At 30.1% G+C, this 13,559-nt stretch overlaps 1 protein-coding gene across 1 annotated transcript in view; it reads right to left on the bottom strand.

Moving 5' to 3' along the window:
* Positions 1 to 2,359: 2,359 nt before the first annotated feature.
* Positions 2,360 to 13,559, bottom strand: part of LOC144840730 (netrin-1-like) — a 46,009-nt gene continuing 34,809 nt past the window's right edge. Inside the window, exons 4-6 of the mRNA XM_078696715.1 lie at positions 12,956 to 13,012; positions 8,090 to 8,158; positions 2,360 to 5,121 (exon numbers count right to left, since the gene is read on the bottom strand). Of these exons, the coding sequence (XP_078552841.1) occupies positions 4,808 to 5,121; positions 8,090 to 8,158; positions 12,956 to 13,012 (440 nt within the window). The 3' untranslated portion in view covers positions 2,360 to 4,807. The remainder of the gene's footprint in view (positions 5,122 to 8,089; positions 8,159 to 12,955; positions 13,013 to 13,559) is intronic.

Here is a 13,559-nt window from a genome sequence, read left to right as displayed (position 1 = left end):
CTCTATTCCAGCTTTCCTGTATTGACAGATATACAAGTGTATATTTCCAACAGTGTTAGTTCTGCTAAACTGCTCGTGAACACAAAAGGTCATTTGCATTTTTTTGGACAAGTTTAAAAGAAGGGGCATTGTCTAGTGGTGAATTTTGAAATAAAACAAATGTAAAATTAAGTGCTGAACTAAAGACCAGCTATATTTGGCATTGAAATTTTCCAAAGGTTTTGAGGACAATGCAAAATACTACAACATGTAAGATAACATAAGACAATGTTATAGTAATACTGTATAACCAAAATAGAATAGGGTTATTGGCTTATACCTAATGTTTATACTGAACTATTGGCTAATTCCTGAGACTGATCTTAGTTTGTGACAATGACAAATTCACTGTTCGCTTCCGTCTATTAATGTTTTTAATGTGTCTCATTTCTTGTTATCTCATCTTTTGAATAGAAGTTCTCATCATTAAAATGAGATCTAAAGATTATATACTAGACCCACAATGTCCCCTGCTGCTCATGTCCCTAATCGCATCATGTTCGTCTTGTTTCTTAGTGGTAACAAAACTTATTTTAAAAATCTTTTTGTTTTATATCCACTGAATCAAATTCGGTTTATATTTAGAATGTAAAAATATACTGTAGCATATACAAGGCCATAGCGAGAGGTTAAAAACAGGTGAGGCAAAGATGCTTTAAATACAATTATTAATATAAAATATAACGATCTGTGCTGGGGAATTGGGGTGGGTGGTGAAAATTGCAGACGGGGCGATCGCCTCGTCTGCCTCATGATGGCTACAGCCCTGATATAGCTCTTTTAGCATCATGGGGCATCATCTTATATAAATTCTCACACAACTGCTTTCCATTTATAGTTTTCTATCTTAACGATTACGAGATCCATACCTATATAAATCGGAGCCCTGCATAACACCTGAATGGTTTCACTACTTCACTTGCCAACCACCTGTGTTTATTTATAAAATATATTCAGTTTGTTGTGGTCCCTCACATGTTGCTTATACATCAGAGTCCTACATAACACCTGAATGAACTACTGTACTTCTTTTCAAACCACCTGTGTTTATTCTTGCAATTATGAAAACCAAATATTGAATTTAGAAACATCCATTTCTCGCTTCTGAAATCGTAATTAATCAACTTCTATGAATAATTTGCACAAGGTTTATTTATAGTTATATCGCTTTAAATGATGTATTAATCCCCATGGACATCAAGAAACTATTTGCATTTATTACTGTAGTTATGTTTGCTAAATTATTTACTTCTTCTCGTCGATAAGTCAATTTGTTGCGAACATAACAGATTTTAAAAGATTAATCGGCTTCATCCTGAATTGTATTAACCTCTTGTTTCACATTAATTTATCAAATGTCAAAATCATGTCAAATCGTCCTTGCAGTAATATTGTGTTGAATTTATAACAAGTTGGATTATATAAGTATTAAAAATGTGTTCAAACATGTTTTTATTGTTAAATTCATGCAGTGTATTGTCTCGATATACAGTAGTACATTCTGGTCAGCTTTACATACAATTTTTAGACCACTTTTATGTCAATCAATCAATCAATCAAATCAACATTTATTTCCTCCACATAAAATAAGAACAAATATCCAATATAAATTGTAATATGAAAGAAGATGGCCCTTAAAAATCGTAGTATATTTAGCAAAATCTTAATCCCCTAACACTGCATACAAACAAGATCGTTTTTTGTAGTATAAAAATCCAAAAAGAGTGAAAATATTAGCTTTAGAAATAAAAGTTTTTTGACATGATTTTTGTTGATGTTTTTAATATCTTGCCAACTATAGTTCACTGTTCCTTAGAGTCGTTTTTTGTTTTTCTATTTTCAAGCTTCTGCTTTCAATTACGGTTTACTATAAATTGAGCTGTGTGAATACATATTACCGAGTCTGGTACGGCTTTAGATTTCTTATTAAAAGGTGCATTTATATGGATTCCTAATAAAAAACCTCTTTCGTAATTCAACTCTTATCAAATTACATACTTTAAATACCGCATATTTAATGAAAAGATTTGGGGTTTTTTTTAAATTGAAGATTTTATTACAAACTCCCCGTCATCATGTTTTTTAAACAGTTTTACACACTTATTGATTCATTTAGTGTGTATTTTAACCATTCAGGATCAATCTGTTTTTAATTGTGCTAAAATATATATTTGCCAATCTATTTCTATTATTATTTTATATGATAATGGACACATAAAGCTTGTTTTGACACCAGATACCAGTAAATATTGGATTTATATTTATTTTAAATTCATCTATATAAGTTGAAAAGAAAAGTTCAAAGTCTAGTGTTTGGTATTAGATGGTGATTTAGTTCCCAGACTTTCAGTTTGAGAACCAATGATCAATCGTGGTTTCTTCAAAAGTAACACTTTCTTTTCAAATGTTGACATTTAAATAGTAATGGAAATTCATTATGCTAAAATAACTGATTTACGAAAGTAGACCAAGATAGTACAGTGTTTATAGTGCAGAATTTATTTGAAATCTTAATACTGAATTATAAATGAGTATGATTGAGGAGAACCAGAATAAACCTTTCCATAAAGCAAGAATACAAAAATTGTTTTAACAAAGAATCAAAACATGCAACTACAAAATAAGTAGAATTATTATTTTATGTTTTAACGATGAAAAGTAGGATGCTAAAGTCAATCTTGGTACCAAGAAATATACAAGTTAAATAATTGGATGGAGTTTTGTCTTTTATTATGTGGTTGCATGTTTCAATTGTAACTTAAACCATAATTTATCATTTACATAAGTCTGAGATTAATTAAATTGTAATTTTGTTTTTGTTTTTTTAACTTAAATTCATTTAAGAAACCTTTAGAATAAAAAGTCTTTGCCTAAATTGTAGAAATAAACAAGAAATGTTGATGGCAAAATGACTGTTTGTAGGTGTCAAATTTAGTTCATTACATCATTCTGCAACTAGTTGTAAGATTTCCAAATTAGAAATATTTGCAGGAGGTTTAACAGAAGTTCCTTTGTGGTAACTGTTTAATGTTACTGACTGTTGTATGACAGGCTATTGGGTGTCTGTTTTATTATTAACATTTACTCTTAAACAAAGTTATAGATGTGTACTGAAAATCTGTATTTGTTATTATTCTTTAATATGAAAAGAAATATAATGGGTGGAGTTTATGTAAATTAGCAAAAGAGGATGCAATTGGGAGGAGTTACAACATTGCATTTCACATAATATGTCAATATGATTTATTTTATTAAAGCAGGAACATTTTTTTTCACACAGGAAGTTTTTAATCATGATTTCGCTATTTCGTCGGAAAGAAAGTCCCTATGTTGTTATAGTTAAACCTCATTTGAACCTTTCAGTTTCAAATTATCACTTCATATCCAATTTTTTGTAAATAATACAATTTTGTAAAATTTCTATTATATGTTTTTTAATTGTACAAGAAGAAAATTAATATATACATTTTTTTTTAAACACTGAATACTCTTTTATAAATAATGCTTGGCTTATTTGTCTCTATGTAATTGTTTTCATATTATATTGTTCTTACCAAATGTAACAATCAACCCCTACTCTATCAACCCCACTCTCTGACCATGTGCACTTGTTCTCATGCTAAACTAATTGCCCTATTCCCTACCCAATCTCTCTTGTTAACCGAATATGATTATATCAACCCAACTCTCTTAAGTAAATAGATATTACAATATTTTACATCTATGAATTGGTGGGAATAAGAAGGTACTTTAATAACCTTTAAACTGCTTAAGTTGTATATATAAAGTCTATATAATTTATGCGATTCACTAAAAGTTTAAATAACTATATTCAACGTGAAAGCAGGCACTCCTCTTTCAATTATTGAAGCAAAATAATCTACAGACTTTTACATACAAAAACAACTGTACAACTTCGAATAATATCATATGTTTGGTAGCTATACAAAGAATCTAAGAATACACCACTGCAAACCAAACACTAATGCCGGTCTCAAAGCTGATGCTTTTTATATTTAACTTAAAAATTTGGCTTAATAATTTATACAACCTGCCAACCACTTTATTTCCCCTGTGTTCCAATTCTTGCCATGATATTGAACTTTTTCACATGAATTAATGAAAATTTTGAATGGACAATTTTTTTCAATAAATATTTGAAAATGTATCAATTTGTTTAGATTTATCTATTTGTAATGATGGATTAAAACATGACAAATTAACTTTCTTGTATTTAAATTGTGCACCAATCAACTAAACCATGATTTGATACATTGTGCATGCTCTTCAACGTGTACATTTTAAATACTGTCTCATATTCCATCCTCATCCATTTTCACACACTTTAGTTTTACTGTATGTATTTGGCTTAACACAATACAATTGTGGCATTATATTGGCTTTTAATTCAACTACTGCCATACTAATATATTTTTGTAAATGTGTCTTTTTTTTTGCATTAAATAATACGCGCATAAAATATCAAGGTGGTTCAGCCCATAGCAACAGTATCCCTGTTATGGACTTTTATTCCAAATAAGGAAAATGTACAAAAAAGCAGCAAGTTTTCATGGGAATAGGTTGCCAGGCTGTCTATTGTTATTTGGCAAATTTCACCTAATCCTATTTACAAATCCGTTCAATGCGGCAAAAACATGCCAAAATTTTGTTTCATAAACCAGCTCTGTTCTGGAACGTATGCTCACAATAAAATTATTTAGATAATATCAAACTGTGTTTCTTCGTTAACTGTTTGTACATGGTCCTTCTAACACTCGTTTCTTCGTTCCTTTCGCTGATATTTCCTGATCCGTCTGCTCCAATCGTCTTGCCACGGGATTACCACACTTTTATCATCAATGACAAGCCTGTTATCTTTACTATTTGTATTACCTAGTATTAGGTAGTATCGGTTCAGTCGCATTTTCGGACACTTGCATGCTAAATCTTTCTTACTGACATAGAGGGCGATGTCACCACGGCGAATTCGTGTTTGGCCTTTCTTGTAAATGGATATTACATTGATTGTAAATTTCACCCATTCTCCCATGTTTTCTCTTGATAGAATGTGTGCATGAATAGCTGAAAAAGAGGAAAAAAAAACGTAAAATTTCCAAGTAAAACCAACATGACAATTTATAGATATAATACAAAACAAATAGTCAAACAACCAAAACCAATCTTGAACATGAAACACACATTAACATTTTTTTATTTTATGGCAATCTTTTTGATTAAAAATACATTCCAATTATCAAGACATTTTGAACCACAGTGTTGTGGGGATTGAACCAATAGGCCTACCCTATACATATATCATCCACACTTTGTAAAGGAAAAATTTTGGCGATGACAGTGTGAGCTAGGAATAATCAAGTCTCGGACACTATTTCTAGTTGGAATGGATCACAGTGTGAGCTAGGAATAATCAAGTCTCAACTATTTCTAGTTGGAATGTTTTGTATTTTTTCTAAATAGTTTAGAGGCTACTTGATATTTTTTATAATTATACATTTTTCCTGTTAATAATTCTAGTGAGCAAAAGAATGATGTATTTGAAACAGATATGTGATATTTTCTATTTTTTTAATGAAACCAAACTCCATTTAATATGTGTTGAGTGCGTTACCTAACAGTAACTAATCTCTCACATATCTTCTTAATATCAAAAATGATTTATTCTCTTGTTGAAAGAGCAATGTTTTGCACTATTGCCCTTTTACTTTTTGTTGTTCACTATGCAGATTTTTATTTAGCAACAATGAAGAGAAAAGCATAAAAGTTTCATACAGAAAAACAAAGTATTGTATGATTAAAAAGTTCAGTTTTGTGATTACACATAAAACCTTTGAATAATAAATTCCTAAATTCCCAGTAGACTTAATACATGATTATATTTCAATTATGCCTGTTCAATACTGAAATTAATATGTACAACTTTTTAGTATCTTTCTATTATAAATTAATATGTACAACTTTTTAGTATCTTGCTATTATAAATTAATATGTACAACTTTTTAGTATCTTTCTATTATAAATTAATATGTACAACTTTTTAGTATCTTGCTATTATAAATTAATATGTACAACTTTTTAGTATCTTTCTATTATAAATTAATATGTACAACTTTTTAGTATCTTGCTATTATAAATTAATATGTACAACTTTTTAGTATCTTTCTATTATAAATTTTCCTTCTTGTGTCAAAGAACTACAGTATCTGATTACTGATAACAAATTTACTGTTATCTGCAAATTCTTGTTCTTCAATTGTATTACACAGACAATAACTTGTAAAATTATTAGCAGACAACAAATGTAAATTGCTTTATTTAGTTTGGTTTGTATTTCAATTTACCAGTTAAAATTCCTTTATTCAATACAATAGAGTGTTACTGTTTGTAATGGCATCTCACTACAAAAGTGGTGCCAAGTAAGTTGCCAGTAAATTTTATTCATATCACTAATCATTTGATTGTTGTGTGGCGCTCATGTCCATTTATGTTGAAAGGTTCTTTTAGGGCCTGTTTCTACTGCATAAACCGTTTCACAAATATATTGACTGACCGTATTTATGCCAAATCTGTGCTGCCAAATAATAGCTGTTTAAATTACCCAAAATGCAATGAGATCAGGTGGTCAAACGTTCCAGATACTACAGCTGTCAATGTTATTTTGCGTTGCAGTAGTTGCAATAACCTGTTAAATGGCGTTCTAACCGCCAACCGTTTGGGTGTTTTTAACAGATTTATGTTCAGGCTGCCATTTACCGGTTTTCTATTTGTCCCGATTCTGCTGATAAGAAATTTGGGGAAATTTATTTATTCATATTATTTTTCGCATCAGAAATTAACAGACCCTTGAGAGTTTCACCCTGCAACATCTTTACGTCCTTTGTGTTTATTACATTCCCACCTGAATCTAAACATTTAAGAAACACATGTTCATCAATGATTTGTCCTTAAGACACACCTGAGAGAGAAACACCTGACCAACACCTGCTAATTCAACAATGAGTGGCCGTGTCATCAACAAAACATCATGACACTCCACACATGTAATCCTTTCTTTGATGTTGTGCAGGTGATAATAAGTAATTGTCTTCTTTGCACCGCTAAGTCATTCGCAAACACGGCATTGAAATTTGTGCGCTTGATATTCAGTCAACTTCACATACTCGGGTAGGGGCCAATTTTGTTCATACCAAAATCTTTTTGACACATTGAATTTGTTTGTGATTTTTTATAAACTTAAATAAATTACATTTATGCTTGATCCACAATAAAGGATTATATTTTAATTGGAAATGGGTAAGATTTCTTATTAGATACAAAACCCTTAGAAGTTTTCATTTTATTTCAGTTGCGGTAACCTTTCAGTTACCATAAATAGATATTTTAAAATAATTTTCAACCACAAAACATGTGTCTGTCTGAAATAATTTTCTTGTGATATTTTATAATTGAATAAGGAAACCATGCAAAATGATAAGTTGTATTTGATATAAATATAACACATTTATTTTGGCCTATGTATGTACTAGAACTACAGTAAGATACATAAAGATGTGTGATATGTTGGGATAGCAACTTATGGCCAACAATTCAAGGTTTTAACAATATTTCTAAACATGTTTTCTTCATTTTCTTCCATGAAAAGGACAATTGAACAAAATAACTAAAGGCAAATAAACTAATATAATAAAGAGAGAAGACACCAATTGTCAAGATTCATTTGATTGTTCCTATTGCAGTTAATTTGGCAATATCTTCCAGTTAATGTTCCTATTGTTTTAGTTAATTGGGCAAAATCTTCCAGTTAATTGGATCCTTTCGATTTACACAAGGCTTTATTGCTGCAAATAGTTTTATTATCTGACAATTGACATTTCAATTGGAAATTATTTGTCTTCAAATTATCTGTATCAATGATTGTACTAAATTTAATTATTTTTAGTATATGTATAGTATATACTTTTTTTATATATATAATACTTATTAAATTGTTGTATTTAATTATCTACTAAAGTATTCAAAAAATATTACTTACCAAAATCTTTCTTACAATATTTCCTTTGCGTGATAGTTTTGCTGGATTCTCTACAGTTGGGACATGGGCCTGAAAAATAAAAATATTTTACTTGAAATATAGCGTATAAAATTAGCCTTGTTGATGTTTTAGTGTTTTCCAAAAGCTTGGCACTTCTTTCACTTTTTACTTTTTTTCAGCTTAATTATACTTATTTGAACTCACTGATATACAGCATACTTCTTTTTCAGTATTTTACTTTTGGATATAAATATAAAATTTAAATATATTTTAGAGACGTTGATTGATTAATACATTTAATAAGTTAAATATTCATTGAACTTGAATTCACCTTCAGGTCACTTCATATAGCTCTTGTTAAAATAAGTATCTATAAATGTTCATAAGATAATCTGAAGGTGGTGGCTAGCCTTGCCCTTTTAAAGCATCTTACTTATTGATTGTATCTCCTAGCAGGGAGTAAATTTATGTTTAAGCTTTGTGGAATTTGGCCTCAAATTCTCATCTTTTATCTACATATCAATATTATAAAATCCTTGCTACCATATTTGCTGTACTAACATTTTGTGAATGAAAATTCTCAACATACAGTATTGTTTGTTTTAGCAGTATTTTCTTTTTCAAAAAATTAATATTTTCACACAAAAAACCGATTTTTTTATTATTTATTAACAAAATGTCTAAAAATTAGTTCAAATTGTTTCTTTCTGACAGACCCATAAGATACTTAGAAAGTAGTTCCTAATCTTTCCCAGGCCTTATAAGAAGAAATAATGAAAGATATAAACATGTAAAATAATTGGCCAATACTGGCTTATATCAGTGCTCTAACCAAGCCGTGTAACTGCGGCCAGACATCTTCTTGTAATCTGATTGTGAATTCCTTAATTGAATATGACGGCCTAATTAACACCTGTAATGACTCTGTAGTTTTCATCAGGATGTATTTTTAAATGCATTTTGAAGATTTTATCTTCTCTCAACTTAAGATGAGTAATGGTGGGAAAACTTACGTGAAATTAAATTTAAGTGTAAAACCTACTGAACATTCATTCAATACAGATATAAAGAATTAACTTCTCTGTTAAAAATAACTAAAGTTGTTTTTTATGTATCTGGTTTGGATTCTCAGTTCATGACATTAGCCATTCCTATACTCTTTTTTAAACGAGTATAGGAATAAGTCCCTTTCAGAGACTGAGAGATTAATAGTTGTACACAGAATGTAATTATTCTATGTGTTTTTTCCATTTCTTTATCAATTTTTCTTCCATTAAAATTGCATTATACTGTTGTAGTATGTATGTCACTATAATTATCCAAACACACCAACATGTTGTACAACAAGTTGTATGAATCTCTCGTCGTCGTTGGTTAGATGACACAAGTAACAGAAGGCAGTGAGTGTTAATGAGCACTTCCTGAATGAGTATCATGAAGACTTACAATTGACATAACAAGGGGGATACTTTGACGCCTTTGGGAGTGTTTACAGAGTATACCACCATTTAAACACAGTATTGTTTCTACTATGGAAACAGTTAACAGCACAACGTTTTAAAAATCTGTTCTTTTTGTCACGGCAGATACTTGGAGAATCACATTTAAAGGTCAATAGCCTATTTAAGAGTGGTTTTTAGATATTAAGTTTGGCACAGAAAGTATTTCAGTTTTGATTTTGTTTAAATTGAAATAGTTTGATCTTTTGTTGAAGACCTAAGGCCTAAGGCACTTCTTATAAATGGTTAAGAAATCCTTTATAGGTAACAAACAATAATATATTAGAAAGTAGTGTTAGAAATGTTCATTCAGAAACAATAGTAACTATTTGTCTCTATTCATCCCCTTCTTCTTCTTTCATTTATCTTGATTCAACTGCTTTCTACACACTCTGTTTTCATTCATCATACTTGTATATGTTTACTGTAAGACAATCTAATCGGCTAGTCTGCCAACAATTTATAGCATAACTAGGCCACAGCTTTCCTTGTAATGAGAAGTCATTGGTAGGAACATTCCATCTTTAATCTTACTGACCCATGCCGCATGGCACAGCATTTTAATCACTTCAACAACGATAAACTAAATGAACAATGTACATGATTAACATTGTAATTTATAATGCAGTGCATTTCATTAACATTTCTGTTTTACTATGAACATACAGTACTTATGAACGTACAGTACTTAAGTCTGGCAGTTTGTGTACAAATAAAAATACGGAAAAGTTGAGGAAAATGACCTACTAATTGTAACTGTTCCATCTGTCGTCAGAGTGATATATGGTTTATTTATATATTGCAAAAGTGTTTTGCTCTCTTCCTTTTCAAACTCAACCTCATTCTAATAATTATGTTTTATTTTCAAGAATAATCTAGTCTGTTTATCAATGTGTTGAAGGGTATTGCACAGATAAAAGGTAATTGCTCTACCTATTTAGCAAACATATGACATTGTATGATAGGCAAACAGGCACACACAGACCTCTTAATTATACAGGTGTAGCTGATTTTAATAGAACCATGCTCATTTCGCCATGTACATTAGACCTAGTTTTGCCTGGTGTGGCCTCAATATTTAAGCAGGCCTCTTTAGCAATCATCTTGTTGCATTACACAGCAATTTCATATCACACATATTTTCCTTTCTTTGACTAGTGGTAAGTATTATTTTTAATATTTAACCATGGATTTTAATTGAATATATATTTTTTAAATGTACACACCGTACCTTTCCCACTTTGTTTATACATCAGAGCATCTTCAAATTGTACCCTCAATGTGTTCTATACCATCCGCATACCTTACAAGTTCAGAACACCAAATAAACACCATCCCATCAGAATTACCCAGCAATACATAAATCGAGTAATTCAATTTTATTATCGATAATGACACAAATTAGCCAACTACTTGTGTGGTGACAAAATTTACTTTCTTCAAATGACACGCTCTGTTGATCACAAACGTCTCTTAAATTCTTCTGTTTATTTGCAATCAGGGAAATCCTTACATCACAAAATAAAGCCTGCATATTTTATTTGCTATCATTGAAGATGTACAGTGCTAGTGAGGTGAAAGTTGAATAGTTTTATATTTAGAAGATGTATTCAATCTGTTCACCTATGTGCTATAATGTATAAAGCTTCCTCTCCTAATGAATGGCACATCATCGCATGTTCCTGTAGTTCCTATTGTATGAATGTTGCACATCCAGTAATATCAGCCTAAGGTTCTCTGACATTTATTTTACAATGTTTGCTAGCCCAATGTTTGCTAGCCCAATGTTTGCTAGCCCAATGTTTGATACCTCAATGTTTCACTTGGTGAGTTATTACCACCCTTTGCTTGAGTTTTGTGCTTTACTAAACAAGATAATTAACCAATTGATGTAAATTTTGATTTAGGACCCCATTCAGTCTTTGTTGTCTCTCAGTGGACCAGTAATAAAATTTAACTGGGATAATCAGTATAATTACCTCCAACTTCCTTGCTGGAGAAGTATTTGGTAAATGAATGGATGTGTTAGTCTAGCTGTAATCCACATTGGGGTTCAGATTTTAACCGTAGAAATATAATATATTTATACAATGTTTTTTTTTCAAGAAATTAGAAATCGCATAGCCTATTTTTATTTTAATAATCACTGAGGCAAAAATTCCTTTCCCCCAGCAAAATTGTCTTCAAAAGAAATGCTTTTGATAATAATTGACTTGAATAGAAAATAGAAACAAAATAATGATTTTTGATGTTCTCAAACTTTGGTAAAGACATAGGTGTAAGTTGATATCTCTTACTCGATACAACGCTGTCAAATAAACTTCATATAGGTATTCTCACATTGACAAGCTTTTTACATTTGCATACCTTCAGTTATGTCAGAAAACAAGGATCTGTCAGTAGTTATAGCTTTTTAAATCTAGTTGTTTATGTACATGTAAGTATTGAAGAACTTATTTCTAATATAATACTCTGTTATGAGAGCACTTAAAGAACACGGTGGATTACATGTATAAAGATATTACCTCTTTTCTTATTTTATCTACATTATAATTAATTTTAATTTCAACCAACCAAATCATTACCAATAAAAACCAAAATAAATGGTGGACTAACAGCCATGTCTTTTAAAAATATAACAATGAATATTTTTATTTTTTTGCAACCCAACGGTTGAAATATTTAGCACCACTAATCTGTAACGCTGGATCCGCTCCTGGACTAGCAGCATTAATAACATTTCTTATTGGGCCTAAAATTATTTTTTCTAGCAAGAAATTGAACAAAGTGGTTTATTAATTATGTTTAGACAGTAATGTTCATTACCCTACCCCCAGGCCTTTCCACTAATCAAGGCTATTTAAAAATCCTGTTTTTATTGTAAATATTATCACAGCCAAAGTCAATACCTGTTAAATTCAGAAACTTACCAAAATATGTGTGATGTTTTTTTAACTCATTTAAATAATCTTTGGAATGATTTTAATTGTACATCTGGTCCTTGGATACACTTTGATTTCTAAAATGCTCTTGGTTCTTTAGACAATGATTTTTGTCTCGTTTTTAATTTGTATAGACTACTGTTTGGGTTACTTATTAATAAAACGGTTCACATAATTCATATTACAGGTATGTCTCAATCATTAGCAACCATGTTGTTAGTAGACCTTTGTAATTCTCATTTTTTGTTCACTTCTTCTTTAATGTTAATCTTCTAATTTAATAAGAACTGTTTTGGCCTTTTTTTGTAAAATTTAAAAATACCTTGAATTTAACATTGAAGTATGAAAAAGACATCATACTGATTATAACAACATTACTGAAATTGTAATGGATAGCTGTGTAAATAGTTGTTTGTTTTTCTTACCTCCAGTGCCTTCCGTTTCTGGTGGAGTTATTCTTTCAATTGGTGGAGTAACTGGTTCTATCAAAGTAAAAATATTAAGTGTTGTCCTTAATAGCATTCTTGGATAGGATATCGATAATTACTTTCTTAGTATTTTTAATTTTAAGAAGAAAAATTGATTCACTGAATAATGTCACAAGTTAAATTAGCATGCTTCTTAAACTTTCATAATAAATTACTCATTTTATGAGTCAAATACAAATAATTTAGTATTTAATAAACAAACCCAGGATGGATTTAAGATTAATTGTCCACTATATCATACTAACATCCTTACAGCGATTGTATGATGATACACAAGATTATATTCAAATACCATATTGTCTATTTATTTCATTTTGTTTATTTAGGGATTTAGAGAATCTTCTTAAAATCTACTTAGTGAATTATTCCTGTCTGTCAACAGCTAAGGAATGTTGTTTATAGTAAACATGTTTTTTGTCATTATTATATATCAATTTTTCTAATGAATTTTGTCAGAATAGAATAGATGTTGTCTATCCTACACCACTTAATGGATCATCACATTGTGAATTTCAACAATTAAATATCCTACAATTTATTT

Source organism: Antedon bifida, chromosome 4, assembly GCF_963402885.1.
Source record: "Antedon bifida chromosome 4, ecAntBifi1.1, whole genome shotgun sequence".
Taxonomy (NCBI): domain Eukaryota; kingdom Metazoa; phylum Echinodermata; class Crinoidea; order Comatulida; family Antedonidae; genus Antedon; species Antedon bifida.
This window is presented reverse-complemented; position numbering and strand designations above follow the sequence as displayed.